Genomic DNA, 16,412 nt, shown 5'->3' with positions numbered 1-16,412 from the left:
ACAGCCTCTCCTTTGTCCTTCCCAGAAATAGAAAATGTGCTCACGCTGGTTGTTTGGTCAGCTTTGAATATTACCACAGGCATGGTAAGACTGCGAAGGCTTTTGACACAGGTCTAGGACAAAGGGAAATGGGGTCATGTGGTGAAATGGTTAATGTGAATCTTAATAGCGGCGGCAATGTCATTATCTCCAAATCCGCTGAGCCCTCTCGACTGGGGGGTCGCGCCGTTGACGGCCACTTTACATCCCAAGCGTGTCGGGCCGAGAGACCGGGGGCATGACTGCCAATCCCATCCGGAGGATTTGTGTCCTCCTCCACCAAATTCAGTAAGCGCATGCAGGCTCATAAAGGTGTTGAGAATTGAGGAATTTGTCTGGGAGACATGGCCAAAGTCAACGAGCTAGTTTTTCCTTCCTCCCAGCCGTAGGCAAAGGGAAAGGGGGTTGAGGCCTTTGCAAGGCACCTGAATCCTCCCCCTGCGTCCATTGAAAACAGGCCTTAGCAAAGGAGGGCTGCCTGCCTTTAAATGAGATGAACACTGTCAGATTTACACACTGCCATGGTTTCCACCAACCCCTGATAATCCCTTCCCAGAAATAAATTGTCCCATTAAAATGAAATGTTGCCCATATAGGTTTAATAAATTGAAAACGCTTGTTTGAATCCTCAGTAATTTGGACAGAATCCCAAGCATGTAGCAAAGGCTGCAGCAAAATAGGATTATTTGCTGTGTATTATAATGTATGCAGCAGTTTTTATGCGACCAAACAGTGTCAGTGAACCCCCCGATGAAATGTGTGCTTATTTATATGCAGTTATTCAGGTATGCAGTAAATTCCAATTACTTCTTAAGATTTCTATTTAGCATGAGGGGGGAATATGACAGGGAAGCTCTGTGTTTTGAGCAGCATTGTAAATCTTGTTAACTCTTTGCAGCACATAACAAGAAATCTGCATTCGCGTCAGAGAGTGAACAGTGCGTAAGATTTTAACAACTAGCTAATAGTGCTGTTTTGGGGTTTGTGTCAGGGGCGTCTGGACTGGATTCAGCTAATGTAAAGATCTGCAAGGCAGGTCCCGACAGATTTGTTTGTAGGATTTTGTAACTCTGCTCAAAATCTTTACGTTTGACAGTTTGAATCACAACTACTGGTACACAAAAACCTCTAAACAAGAATTAACCCATCATGGGAAGCTGATACTTTCCACTAAAACCAAGGCTATGTAATATTTGTCATGTTTAGTACTCTGTGAGGCACTGCAAACCCTCTGCATGCATGCATCAGTACAAAAATAACAGGATTAGACCTTTAAATGACAAAACTGAATGTTTCATCATGTCATGAATTCCAAGCTGGCCCTTTGCATAACTGCTTGCTGCATAATTAACCTTTTAAGGGTCAAAGATGTAGGTATTTAATCCAATAATTATTATACTTTGTTGACTGTATGGATTCCTCAATATTTTATAGCAGATAAATATAGTATGAAAGAGTAGCATAATAAAATTAAAGCTCATTCTTCACGTTGCAGAAAGTTTTGTCGTGACTCAAAGCCTTCTTACTTCATTGGTTTTGCTGTGGACCCCGTAGACCGTGGGACCAGTCATGGATTTTTAACGAAAGGTCAGTTGCAGCCAAAACGTGTATTAGTGTTCCTGAGGCATTTGTTTTTGACCAGCTGCTGTGTAATGAGCTTCCTCCACTGCCTATATATATAAAAAGCTAATAATTAAATCCATTCAGTATATTTCTATTTGTGTACAGCAAAAGGTTTTGTGTAACAAATAAACTGTGGCATTTGTTGCAATTTTCGTGCTGGCAAGTGCATGCAGCAGTTTATTCTTATATCTACATTTAATGACAAGTGTGCCTTTTTTCAGTTTTTCTTTAACTGCGGCTCTGTGATGTTTCCATAAGCAGTGATCAAGTATCAAATAGAGTAATGTAAATGTAAAAGAGTAAAGCAACAGAAGTGGGCTATGTGCTGGCTTTCCTGTGTCACATTCCAACTCATCACAACTTTCAGCAGGATCTACGGTACACAAACAATGCGTAAGGGTGACATTGAGGTGGGAACTTGGGGGGGGGGGGGGGGGGGCGTATCTTCTTAGGTACTCTTAAAAAACTGGGACCATCCCTGGATGTTTTACATGAATCCAAGGCTGTTATATTTCTGCACATTGCATGCCTTGTGCAACTATAGGACTAAACAGAATGAGCTATGATGACATAAAAGGGCTTTGAAGAGGGGGAGACAGGACGGTTAGGTAAACTGGGGGTTGTTCTTTTGCCCCCATAAATACAGGGACCAGCCCTGGATTGTTAAGGAAGGGCCCTTAATGGTGAATTCTAGCACTGATCCAACTGAGATGTGTGCCTTTGACTGGTGTACTGTGCTATGAGCTATTTATGAGCACTTACTCTCTCTTATAGGGGCTTTTAACCAATGCACACATAAGTCTGTGGAAAAGATGGAGTGAAGGTTAATTTTGCAAAGCAAATTCATTTAATTCACTCAGTAACCATGGTTCAATTTACATTTTAGTGTTGTTTTAAATGTTCTATTTGTACTTAAATGCGTGTTATTTTCTTTGTATGTTCTTTCTTACCACGCTCTATTTCTGGTGACACTCACACATTGATTTTACTTTACAGAATGGCCTCCATTTATTTAAGGAAACACGTTATTAATAATTATTAGTGCGTTTTAACTCAGCCTCTGTGTTCAGCTGTGATATGAGCTATAGCCTGAGTGGTGGCCGGGTGCTTCTATCGCCCCCAGTGCTCAGTGCCCCGTGCTGGGCCCCCAGGGGCCCTAAATCCCCGCTGCTCTTCCCCGCAGCCCCCCTCTGACATGCAGCATGCCGAGGCGAGCAGCGCTTTGCCTATGCATTAGCCATTCATTTCCAGTGGCTGACACCTCTCCAACATAAAACCGTAAGGCAGAGGTAAAATATCTCTCTCCTGGTGAAAATAAAGCTTTGTCTGCCCGCTGATCTATTGGATATAAAAATAAAGCCGCTGCTTTGATGCGGGCTTTACCTTATGCGCGCCTTTGCTTTTTGCGCACACAAAAGCTCCAATGAAGATGGATAGCACGGGATTGGCCGCGGCGCGTCTAACACAGCAGCATCACTCACTCCACTTCTTCATCATCCTCCTGTACTTGCCTCTCCCACTGCCTCTTTTCAGTCAGACGACGTCGAGGACTGAGTTCTTTGTTATTGATCATTGAATGTCGATAATTATCGCAGCATTTCCAGCCGAACCAGCTTTGGAAAAGTTGTGCGAATCCACATTAAAAAATGTGCATATTTTATTTGTCATTAAGGTGAAAATTTCCAGGTCGTGAGTCAATATTTACTGTTAGAAATTATTGCAAATAGAGCAGGGATTTCCCTCAGTTTCGCATTGGTTAATAGGCCTACGGCTGAGTTTTCCCTCTAAAGATATTTCGAAATAATAAGATACAGATGGGCCACTGAGTATCTAATGTTAGTTCATCTCCAAAATAGGGATAAGTATAAAAAAAATAAAAAATAGTTGCAGAAGAAATTAGAACAGTTACAAAAGGCTGCATTTAAGCTTCAATTATTGGATTTTCTTGCAAGGACCATTATGAGAAGGGATTCTAACATTTATTTATTTATTTTTTTTCTGATTGTAGAGTTTGAATTAAAATCATCCACCAAAGAAAGCATACAGTAAATCATTTGAGGTTATTCTCAATCATAAAAATACGTTGGTGGTTAGGAAACGTTCAAGAAATAATAGGAATTTTACAATTTAGCAGCATAAAATCACATTTTAAGACGTGATGTAATTTCACTGATCAGTTCTGATGTTAAGAAGAAAAAAAAAAAAATAAAAACAATCATTTCTGCGCATGAAGTTGTAGGCTAATAACCCACTGGAGAATATTTCCTGCAACAAGGTTTAGAAGACGCTCCATGTTCCCTCGTTATAGTAGTTAAAGCACTTAAAATTGTTGCTGTTTAAAAACAAGCACAGTGAATTTGTCTTTTGGGTGATTTAGCCTCCAGCTGAATGGTGAAAATTAGAGGCAGTCGAGGCTGATATTATCCGCCATAAAAATCCTCATCTTCCAATGATTGAGAGGAAAAGAAAACAGCATTAATGCGCTGCTTTGCTGTGCTTTGCCGTATATTTTAATGCAGGTATCAGCAGCGACCAGCTCTCCTCTCTCTCCATGCTTGCGGGCTTCTTCTTCTGTCTCTTTTTTTTTTTTTTTTTTTTTTTTAAATATATATATAAATATATATTTCAGAGCGCAGAAATCCGCTGCAGTGGCTACAGCAGCGGCACCAGCAGCTATCTGCCGCTCTGCAGCCATGCAGCCGTCCCCTGAGCATTGGGCCAGCGGGCGATAATATCTCAAAGGGAGTGGTTATCGCCACACATTATATTATAATCATTAGTGATCCGAGCCCTTTCACCCCGACTGCAGAATAAGCGCGGAGTAGGCTACCATTAATCTAAACTAGGGGAACTGCTTTAGAGGCTGCTTCCCAGCGCCTTTATGATCATTTCTCAGAGTCTGATTGCAGCATTTACTTCACAGAAAAGGACTTTTTTTTTTTTTTTTTTTAGGTTTGATTCGGACGATGTAAAGGTTATTTTCTTGAGGAATCCCACCTGGAAACAATACACATTTAGACAAATATGAATATACTATTTTAAACACTTACATTTATTCATTTACTGGCATACTTTCTTGATTGTGCAGCCTCCTTTTATTACATAAAATTATATATTTTGGCTGCACCAATTCCACCAAATCAATTTAATTTGGAAAAGAAAAGAAAAAATATATATAACATCTATTTATACGCTGTCCTGTCACACCATGCTGGATATGATAGATCTAACGGGGAGTGGGTGGTTGCTTTATTCTGACAGCAATGATTTGGAATAAAAACATTAATAGCAAAAATAACAGTAGGCCCATCGTGGCCTAATCCTTGCCTCTGCCTAGATTGGATTCGCCCCCTAGAGGAGTGGGTGGTGGTCGCCTTGTTTGTAGGTGACCTCGGACTCTCAGCAGGCTTACTGTTCTGGACCCCGAATTCATTGACTCCCTGAGAAAGCGCAGAAGAGAAGACAGCGGTGGCTCTAGCTGTGGATGGCTGCGGATATCAGATCATCAGGCTCTGAATATTGGCTAATGTGTGCGGATGGGGTGTGGGAGGTGGGAGGTGGAAAAGGGGGGAGGAGGAGGGGGAGGCGGACTGACTGAGAAGAGACAGCTGTAGGGAGATGATCTATAAATCCCATTGGATTTCTCTCAGCACAGGCCGGGACCGGAGTTGGGAAGTCTGGAAAAATGTTTGCACAGAGTTGCTGTTGGCTCAATAATCCACGTCGAGTTCACATCGGCATATGTTTGGCTGCCGATGAACAGGAGGAGGGGAGTGGAGGGGGGGCAGTTGGTCGATTGTGGAACTCTGATTTGGTGTCCAGCAGTTCCCGTTATATCGCAACAGACTCCGAATTCCTGCCCCAGCTATGAGGCCCTCTCTGCTGCGTGAGCACCGCGCGCCCTGATGGATAGAAGGAGCCAGGATGGATGGATGAATGGATGAATGGATGGATGGATGCATGGATGGATGGAAGACGGGATGGAGAGTCGGATTTCGGTCCTGGGAGCGCGTGATAATGCACTGAAGAATGACTGACAGACTAGGCAGGGCAAGGACAGGGAAGTGCACCGCCCCCAACATCTTTACCTCATAAACACTCTCAGTTTATGAGTATGGTGCAAAACTTTGCGTCAGTGTGTGCGCACTTTAAATCGGTTTGCAGAATTTGTACAGGAGTTGGCGCGCGTGGAAAGCGCAGTTTACGCATTGGCAAAACAGCCACTGGGGTGCAACTAAACTTAAAATGAATTCAAGATTAATTCTGAGGCTGTCTTTCGTGGCAAAACGCGTTTTATTTTCGTTCGAATTCCGCTCTGTAATTACATTCATTTGGCATACGCCTTTGTCCAAAACCACACAAGTGCAACGAAATTATACAAAAATAATCTCAGCCTTTTTTTAAATAATTTATTTATTTCCTCACTGGTTTCTGATTTCATTTATTTTCTTGTTTCAAAGTATGCGCATTGGGCCCTGGTGCACCTTGGAATAATCTCTCCTATCCCACGTGGTGACATTTTCCAAACAGGTACAGAGGGGGAGATGTATACAAGTATTAAACTGAAACAAAAACTGAGCTGCTATCACGGACCGGTCAGTGCGTCGCATTATCAAAGCATTTTTTCTGGGATATGCTTGTAGGAAAGAAAGAAAGACACATTTTGCAGAGAGGCTCGAAGCTGCAGAGTAGCGGTCCGGTACCCTCACCCTCCACCCACCTCCTCCTCCTGCTCCCCGGTACACTCAGTTGATCAAAGCTCCAGTCGGGGGTGATATTTCTCTCTGTATTGCCGGAGTTCCCCCTCAGCAGCCTGCCCGGCCACGGCTGTAAGTTCGCACACGCTCGGCTTTCACAGCCACGGCCAGCCCGGTATCACTCAGTGTCCCTGCTCCATATTTTAAACACCCTTTTCTTTCCCACAATCCATCTCATCACCTGCTTGATTCAGCGTTCAGCTTTTATTCTAAAGTCCTCTCCTAGCCGCGCTCCCCACACACTGTTGTGCTGACATTGTGTCTCTAAACCTGAGCCTGGAGGAGAGAGGAGAGACAAATAAACGTGTCATGATTAGAATTAATGATTGCATGCATCTTCACAGCCTCATTCATTATCTCAGATTAATTATCTCGCAGTGTACCAGTTCTCTTGTCCGCACTTCATAAACCCCAAATCTCCTGGGCTGCTTTACAGTACTATGGCCCTGATATAAGAGTGTCTAATTTCTTAAACGTGGTAGCACGGCCTGTAACATCCAGAATTGCGCATAAAATTCAGAGAACAGAGAAGGAGGATGAAATGAAGGCTCTCTTATAGAACATAGACTATTCGTTAGTTTTTAGAATTTAGATGTTCATTTTCTTTAAGGATCCTGTTGTCATCAAATATCCTTTAAGTCATTCTGAGATTAAAACGAATGAAAAAATGGGGAAAGAAGTTTTGTCTTCTCCAACTTGAGCACAGAGTCAACGCCACAAATTCCAATTTACAACTTGTGCCAGCAAAAAAAAAGAAAAGAAAAGAAAAATAGCTGCGAATAAAAATCTATTGCTAGTAAAGGATTACAGTGGTAAGGTTGAAACCTTTTTTTTTTTTTTCATTTAATAGTGTCTTTGCCTGGAGGGGAGTTGAGATATTTTAAGCCTATAGCCCATAGTTTGAATTCATTCTATTCGTGGATTAATCAGCCTCCGTGAGCTGGCTTTTTCGCTCTCTCTGGCTTATTCTAAATCAGGCAGAGATTATCCTCACTGACAGACTATCAAGGCATCTTCTAGACATGGAAATAACAACAACTTTTGTTGTCTGCGCGCTGCGTTTACAGGTCTGCGCGGTGGCGGAGGGGCTCAGCCGTGCATTTCTAAAGCTATATTCTCGGATTCTTCTCCAGCTGTAGCGGAGGCAAAACAGAAACCGAGTAAGTTTTTTTGTAGTCCAGAAGAAACGATATACTTCCATGGATTGGAGGTTCAGCTGCTATGGAGCAAAGTGGCACCTCTCTGGCTCTGATTGGAAACGAAACATGCAAGATGCTTAGTGACGGTCAGACAGGAAAATCGTGCAGAAACAAAGTGCGAAAAATGACAAGAGGAGAGCAGGAGGGGAGGAAGGAGAGGAGAGGACCGGGCCGAGGAGATGGTTAAACGGAGACAAGAAAAGAGACCGGCGTGTGTGTGTGTGCCTGTGCATGTGTGTGTTTTGAAGCCTTATCTCTGTTTTTCTTCAAGCCAGTAACACATGTCCTGTTAAAGGGGCTCTCCCCAGACGCCGGGAGGGAGGCAGCTGGACGGGGACGGGCGGGCGTTTTGCATGAGAAGCAGCCCATATGCAAGAGGGTGCTGGCGGGCTATTGCTGCAGAATAAATTGGTGTCCCATGGTTGCTTTCTTTGCTTTAAAGTGCGCAACAACTGAGCTTGATTCCATTTATGTAATCACACTTTTTTTTGTTTGTTTTGTTTTACAACAAAGACAAATACAACGTTTTCTTAGTGTATTTACATTTATTAATCTACTGTCTTACAGGCCACAACAGAAACAGTCGGCAAATAAAGGTTTATAACGATTCAATAGGTTTCTGACAAATGCAAATCAATCTCAGTTAGATGATGGAACTAAACGAATTTATCCAACAAGCATGTAAACTTATCCCTCTGCAGACAACCTGTTTTCACTGAGCAACAAAAAAGATCTTAGCAGAGTTGAAGACTAAAGGCAGGCCTGGAGATGATCAAAACACGAGACTTGACAAATAACTTTGATGGGAAATGACTAATAATCCATCAGGCTCTTAGACTCTTCGTGTTATTTACTTAAGGTGGACTTGAAGTGGATTGGACGTCCCTAATGAATTGTCCTAGGTGTCTGGGCCGCGAGTTCCTGACGGGCTGATCTGCACGAGCTGTCAACTTTAGAGCCTTTCCGTCTTTCACTTCCACCCCATCCCTAAAGAGTGGAGTGCGCTGCTGCCACGGACACAGGACAGCATCGCATCTCTAGAACCAAGTCATCGCCTATGTAACACCCCGGCAGTGTGCAGCTTTAAGGCGCAGCCGGCTTATTAATTACACAAGTCTCGGGATATTCTCAAATAACAAAAAGCACAGGCTCGCCTTCTATGTCATTCTCCTGCGCAAAGCAACTTCAAGCGAACAAACAGGGAGCGCGCCATGCAATATCCGCCTCCAGCCTCTTTATCCTGAAGATACCAAAGTATCTACCTGCTCAGATTCCTCCTTCATGTCCCCCTCATGCTCAGAAGACAATCTGCTCTGCAGCTGAAAACTGCCGTCTCTCCCTGCGCGCTGCTCGCCCTCCGCCGCGGCTGCTTCCTCCAAACACATTCACTAACATATGACAGTTTGCAGGGAAATTCTTGACAATTGGCGTCTTGAGTGTGTGGCATAAATAGCAGCCAGAGCCCTCGCTGGGTTATGATGGGGCGGCTTGATGGTTGCTGGCATGGCACGGTGCTGATTGGTCCGGCCGCGGCCTGACGTCAGGAGGTTGGGAATAAGGCTGGGCTGGAGCTTTAGGAGCAAGACAGTGTACTGGAGATCCAGCGCATCCCACCATACGCACGGTACTGGAGACTGAGGGGCATCCCAGCATACACACTGACTACTACCGGACCCGTCAGCACGTCCCAGCACGTCCACGCCGCCACAAGCCAAACATCCAGGATCGTCTAACAGCGCGAGAGGAGAAACACTCTTTTTTTTTTTTGGTGTGTGATTTTGTTTCTCGTCGGGTTTTTGAACTGTGGATACGCTGCCATGTTAAAGTACACTGAATTATTTATAGGCGTGCGTGTCTTGTTATGTGACAGCTCTGCCCTAAAAGTATTTTATTAGACGCCTCTTCTACCACTGACTGGCAGACGACGCTCTTCTCGGCCGATGCGTCACTTCCAAGAGCACCGGGAAAACCAAACTGGCTCCGCTCTCCTTGCCTGAGCCGATCCGCAGCTTCCTGTGTTCTGCGTCTTAGTTGAATTTTGCCTCGGATCCAATAAAGGACTGGTTTATTTGTTCCCACTTTTGGCTTTTCCACCAGAGAGGACGCGTGGTGGTCATCCCATCCCTTTTTTTTTCTCTTTTTCTTTTGGACGCTGAGCTTCTTTTTTTTTTTTTTTGGTTTTTTACGCATGCAGGGAGAAATCTGTGGTGACACCTGATCGACTGGCATCTCCGCGCATATTGACCCGGGAGCTCCAGGCAAATCGGGGAGGGAGAAAGCAGATACTCTGTCAATGCTCGTCCTGTGTTGTTGATTTTGTTTGTGCGTGCGCTTCATTTGTGGGGGTCATAGCCCAGCAAAAGCCATGGTCCACTGCGCCGGCTGCGAGAGGCCTATCCTGGACCGCTTTTTGCTCAACGTGTTGGACAGAGCCTGGCACGTCAAGTGCGTGCAGTGCTGCGAGTGCAAATGTAATTTGACAGAGAAATGTTTTTCTCGAGAAGGGAGACTGTACTGCAAAAACGATTTCTTTAGGTAAGCATGGGGAAGGTGACAGCGAACTCTGAACATCCGCAGTGGTTTTTTATTTTATTTTTTATTTTTGGTTGTAGTGTGACTGATTATATATTCTAAAGACATTTATATTAATCAGAAAAACAGGACTAAATATGTTGATGGTGCATCATCCCATAAAAGAGAAAAATACATTTAACTGAAAAAGTCACCTTTATGTATTATTTGCAACGTTTAAATTAGTTGTTTTCATTATTTGTAATCAGAAAAATGAGAAGTAGGCTGATCTAAACAGCGGAAAAAACAGTCAAAATAGACAAATAAAATCCATTGAATTTTTTTTAAAGAAAACAAAAGACAAATGCATTTATCTGCAAAAATTAAAATAATTTAAAAGCGCATCTGTTGACTTCACATGTAGGCTCACAATCAAGGCAGTGTTTTATTTCTTTAGTATTTTTATTTTTTTTTTGTCCTCTAAATGAATGAATAAACCGACCTGTCCGTGCCTGCAGGCGTGAACGAGGACTTGTGGGCAGTAAGCTTTGATTAGCAGTGAGTAATTAAAAGCTTGTTAATTTCGATTCTCATGCAAAACCACAACAAAAGAGGAGCAGCCACATTAAAAAACGCGTGTGCGCTCGCTCTCAGCGGGGAGAGGAGGAGGGGGGTGCGGTTGGTGAGGAAATCGAGGAAATCACACTTGGGGTGTATTTTTTTAACAGCGCGCAGGCGGTCGGGGGAGCGCACAGGATCAAACCCCGGCCAGAGGAGCCGCTGCCCGGTGTGTTTGCTCAGTCCGGCTGAGGAGGACGTGATAAGTGGATTTGAATAGTAAACTAGTTGAAAAGATCAAGTCTTCAGACAATGCAATCACAGACGCACAGTCAACAAGCAGTGCACGCCACTCAATACACATTGTTTAACGGTGGAGTCAATGGCAAGGCTATAATGTAGAATTCCAAAAGCAACTTGCTTTGTTAGAGGAGTGGTTTCAGGGGAAGTTTAAACATTGTAAGGGACACACACAAAAAAAAAAAAAAGCCAAAATTGCTCACACAATTTTGCACATAATTTTAGAGGAAGAGAATATGTGTCAACAACATTTTCTTAAAAAATCAAAACTATATAAAAGCTGCACAATACATCATTGCAAAGTATTATTATTATTATTGTGAATGGCGATTTTATTCTTGGACTTTGGAAATATAAAAAAGTTGCCATAAGATATATAAAATCTTCATTTATTATTCTTGTTTCTTATTTTGCCATTTAATTATTATTATTTTTTTTTTTAAATCCAAATTTGATATAAAATTTATGGATAAAAATGTGACTTCAGGCCTAATCCCAGTCAACAGCATTTTAAAATGTTAACACGTGTCTTCATTCTGTCAGTCCGTCACCAAACCTGGCTTCTTGTTGATACTGTAGTCGTGAAATTGCAGAGTAAGTCTTTGGTAACAATAATAACCCCAGTATTTATTTTTATTATTATTTCTCCCTTTCCTGCAGGCGGTTCGGCACCAAGTGTGGCGGTTGCTCACAAGGCATCTCTCCGAACGATCTGGTTCGGAGGGCCCGGAGCAAAGTGTTTCACCTCAACTGTTTCACCTGCATGATGTGCAATAAGCAGCTCTCCACCGGCGAAGAGCTCTACATCATAGACGAGAACAAGTTCGTTTGCAAAGAAGATTACCTAAGCAACGCCAGTGTAAAAGACACCAACCTCCTCTCAGGTGCGTGCGTGCGTCCGCGTGTTATCTGAGCACAAGGTGGAGAAATTGTGATGGATGTGATGTGTTCCGTCCCGCGGTGGCTTCATTTCCATGGCCGGGACAGCATCCAGAAAGGAGAATAAAAACACACAGCTCATTGTCTGTTGATGATTCCGCTAACAATCCATTTTGGAGCCTCTTGCAGAAGCTCAGATCATCTTTATTTGGTCTACTTTATGTTTGATACACTTAAAAGCTGCGGGTTTTGTGAGTAAAAACAATGGACTTTAGAGCCTTTATAAATCGGAACCAACATAAATACAGTTTAACTGTGAACAAATTGATAAAAGTTTTCAAAGAATAGTGTTCAGTTTGTATAAATGTTGGTTTGAATCAGCCACTTTAAATTGACCTCTCATCAGTGCTGTCATTTTTTTTATTTTATTTTTTTTGCGTGGAATGCTGTGGATTACATTATGCCTGCAATAACCTCCCGTTTTAAAAATCTAATTTCTGTAGTAACGGCATGCAGCGACCCGAGTTTATCGCCGGACTCTCAAGACCAGCTCCAGGACGACGTGGTCCTAAAAGACACGGAGATAGCCGCTCTGTCCGACAAGGAGACGGTTAACAACGAGAACGACGACCAGAACCTGGGAGGGAAGCGGCGCGGTCCCCGGACCACCATCAAGGCCAAGCAGCTGGAGACGCTGAAGGCGGCGTTCGCTGCCACCCCAAAACCCACCAGACACATCAGGGAGCAGTTGGCCCAGGAGACCGGCCTCAACATGCGGGTCATCCAGGTAAAGCAACAGCCCAGGCTGTGTTCAGAGATCCTGCAAGAAGTCAGGGGTGCTGAGCTTACCCTAACTCATTCGCCACCAAATAAACACATACCCAGTAGGCTTTAATTTTTTATCAAATGTTTTTGAATCTGAGGTTCAACTCGTCCCCTGTTGTAATGTTTGTTAAATATGGGTCAGGAGTAAATGAGCTAAACCTTGCTGTTCTGAATCTGTCCGAGAGGCTCTGAAATATTAAAGAAACAGAATTCAGGGGACACCCACCAGCAGAGGTTTGTGGGCTCACGCCTTTCCTGTTTTATAGGGTGTTACACACCCATTAAAAGGTGTGATGTAACAGCTTATATTTTATGGAAAAATATCAGGCTGCCATGACCGCGCATGGCCCCCCTTTTTAAATGACCCCTTCAAACGGCGCGGACACGTTGAATCCATTAATTCAAAGATTGGCCGGCGGACGAGGTTGATTTGGAAAAGGGGCAATTTATATGGGTATTTTTGAGTCTTGGCGCGCGCACTGGGGCGAAGTCGCCAACTGGCGCCAGGCTGCTGGGAGCGCTGGGAGTCCTGGCACCGCGTTGCCATCACGTTTTGCGACCACATTTAGCCATGCTGTGACCATTTCCAGCCAAGTGGAAAGGCAGAAATCTGTTTCAAGGGTCTTCAGATTGTCTCCTTAGAGCTCTGGATTACAGCAGGGCCGCAGGAACCTAAGAGAGAAGCCATAGAAACCACCGAGGACACACATTATTATTATTATTATTATTATTATTATTATTATTATTATTATTATTTTATCTCTGATTATTTTTAACCCCATGCGCAAAAATCCCAGAAAAAGTAGGTCTAAAATTTAGAAATTAATGTTGCTTTTTTTATTTTAAGAACAAGCTTTCTTTCTTTCTTTCCTTCTTTGAGGAAACCTTTATAATGTGTTTGAGGCTGCGGGGCAGATCATAGGTAAAAAAAAAAAAAAGGTTTAGCATTGCAGATTAATGGCGATAAAGTGGAAGTGGTAGGGGTATCTAATATGTATAAACAGGAGGGGTGGGTGTGGGGGGGCTGGGGCGTGATTAACTGGAGCCGGCCTATAGATTAGGAAATGATAACCTCTAAGAGCCCGGTAATATATTGGTAACAACCCTCTTATTAAGTATTAATTGGAGATTTTAAGCCCCCGCTGCTGTAGCCTTCAGTCGGAGTAAATGGAGGGTTAAAAGATCATTAGGGAGGTTATGTGACTCTCGTTCCTGTAACGATAATTGGGCACAGTCCTCTCCCTGCCGCAGAGCCTTGCGGATTTAACGCACCGGCTCATCACGCACGCCGCAAAACACACAGAGAGCGCGGTTATTGACTTTAATAAGAAGCCAGTATGGTGCAGGTGCCAAGGCAAACATGGAACGTAATGAGGCCGCAGTTTAATGTGAACTGGGAAGATTTTACGCATTGAGGTTTATTTGCATATTTACAGAAAATGTCATTTTTTTGTGCGCGCGTGTTTGTTTAGATGCTTGCTAAAAAGCATCTTCCACCCTCCCTCCCCTTCCCATCATCACAAATTCTCCCTCTTTTCTCCCATGGCCAGAAAAGAAGTAATGATGTGCCGTAGAAAATGGCGTCAGCAGTCTATGGCGTGTTTGCCGAGCGATAGGAAGTGACCCATATATGCGTCTGTCTGTGTGTCCAGGTCTGGTTCCAGAACCGACGTTCCAAAGAGAGGCGCATGAAGCAGCTGAGCGCGCTGGGCGCCCGGAGGCACGCGTTTTTCCGGAGCCCGAGGCGGATGAGGACGCTGGTGGACCGGCTGGAGCCCGGGGAGCTCATTCCAAACGGGCCTTTTTCCTACTATGGAGGTAAACTTACTATTCATTAAATTCATTTTATTGGAGATACACTATTTATTTTAGGCCCTGCAAATGTTTCAGTAGAAAACATTTTAACAGTTGATGCTAGGTGTGATTCTGGCTGTTTGTGTGATGTGGCATATTTGAAAAGAAAAAATAAATGCATGTTCTTTGATTTCCTATGTTAGCATGTCATCTATATCATCTGCTGTGTGCCACTAGACTCCAATAGCTGTTTTATTTAGATCTTTATAACTGTTTAAATAACTGCCACTTCAAGTAAATTGATCACTTTTGGCTTTGGGTTGATTTCACAAAAAGTACAGTGCAAATATTTGACTAATATCTACATAAGCAGCTCTTGCTATTTTTTTGCTTGCAAATTGGGATATTCTGCTGGAAAGAAAATTTATTCAGCACAAGAGAAGCATAGAGAATAACACACTCAGATGTGAGATTACTCTGTTTGGGTCACCTCATCCATGCGCTTTTGGAAAATCAGTGAGCAGAGAATTAATTTCAAGTGAAGTTAGTTTACACCTGAGCGGTTTGATACCAACACGGCGGTATTTCTTCAAATGCTTTGAAATCTCTGATAATTCCAGAGAATTTCATTTGTGCTCAGTCCTTTGTCTTTTCTGCTGAAGCAAAAAGTCTAATAATATTCTGCTGAATTGAAAAAAAAGGGAACGGTCTCAGTAGGTAGAATTGCTGATGAAATGGCCCCCATTTTAATTAATTTTGTGGCCACGTTGTTCTCCCCACCCAATTGCAGTTTTGATTTAAGTGTAGCATGCTCTGTGACTAATGCAGCACGGCGAGGGGTTCTCTCTCTCTCTAATACAAATCAAGCTATGTATATTCAATGAATTCTTCAACGTCCCCAGAATTATTTCTGCACGCCCATTGTTCTCAGTCAGTTTTTTTTCTCCTTCTCTTGGATCTGCAGATTATCAAAGCGAGTACTACGGCCCGGGAGCAAACTACGACTTCTTCCCTCAAGGGCCTCCGTCGTCGCAGGCCCAGACCCCAGTCGATCTCCCCTTTGTGCCCTCATCGGGGCCCACGGGCACCCCCCTCGGAGGTATGGACCACCCCCTGCCAGGCCACCACCCCTCTAGCGAGGTGCAGCGCTTCTCCGATATCATGTCCCACCACCCGGGGGACTCTCCTAGCCCAGAGCCCGGCATCCCGGGGCCTCTGCACAGCATCTCCTCTGAGGTGTTCGGCCCCAGTCCACCCTTTACCTCACTGTCGCTGAACGGCAGCGGATACAACAACCACCTGTCCCATCCGCCTTCGGAAATGAACGAGGGCACTGTGTGGTAGCTTTTTGAGAGAGTGGACTCTACTGGCCAGAGTTTTGGTGACGGAGGGTGGTGAGGTTTGGTGGTGTTTGGGGGCTGGGGTCAAGAACAAGGACATGGATATCGACAGGGTTAGGGCAATGCCATTGAATCTCTTTCTTTTTTGGGGGAGGGGTGTTTTGATATTTATTTATTTATTTATTTTCTCATTCAATTTGTTGATCCTTTTTTTTGTGGGGAAAGCGTATCCAGCATAATAATTATGCTTAAAAACATTGTCTTCAGTATTGTATTTGGGTGTTTCAATTGCTTCTTTCACCCACCCTGCATCCAATAACTGGACTTGTGAAAGAAAAAAAAATGGGTGAGACTGCTGAACCCCCCATCTACCCTCTTTCTTTGGACCCATGGGGCACCCTGTCATCTCTCCTGATTCCTGTCAATGTCCTGGCATAGCGACAGAACCCTCTAACACTCACTGGTGGGGCAAAAAAACAACCCTTATCGAAATCTCCTATAGTATGTCCCGAACATGAAAAGATCATTAGCTACTGTCAAAGACTTCAATAGCTTTACAGAAAGAGAATAAAGTGGCCAAAGGTTGG

At 43.6% G+C, this 16,412-nt stretch overlaps 1 protein-coding gene across 1 annotated transcript; it reads left to right on the top strand.

Moving 5' to 3' along the window:
- Window positions 1-9,983: 9,983 nt before the first annotated feature.
- On the top strand, window positions 9,984-15,829 carry lhx1a (LIM homeobox 1a; the record flags this gene model as incomplete). The annotated part of the gene is made up of 5 exons (XM_084558554.1): window positions 9,984-10,153; window positions 11,648-11,871; window positions 12,370-12,653; window positions 14,344-14,509; window positions 15,450-15,829. The coding sequence occupies 5 exons, from the start codon at window positions 9,984-9,986 to the stop codon at window positions 15,827-15,829; spliced, it is 1,224 nt and encodes a 407-aa protein (XP_084414680.1).
- Between the last annotated feature and the right edge of the window lie 583 nt (window positions 15,830-16,412).

The sequence above is a fragment of the Chelon labrosus genome, assembly GCF_963514085.1.
Source record: "Chelon labrosus genome assembly, chromosome: 13".
Lineage (NCBI taxonomy): Eukaryota > Metazoa > Chordata > Actinopteri > Mugiliformes > Mugilidae > Chelon > Chelon labrosus.
This window is presented reverse-complemented; position numbering and strand designations above follow the sequence as displayed.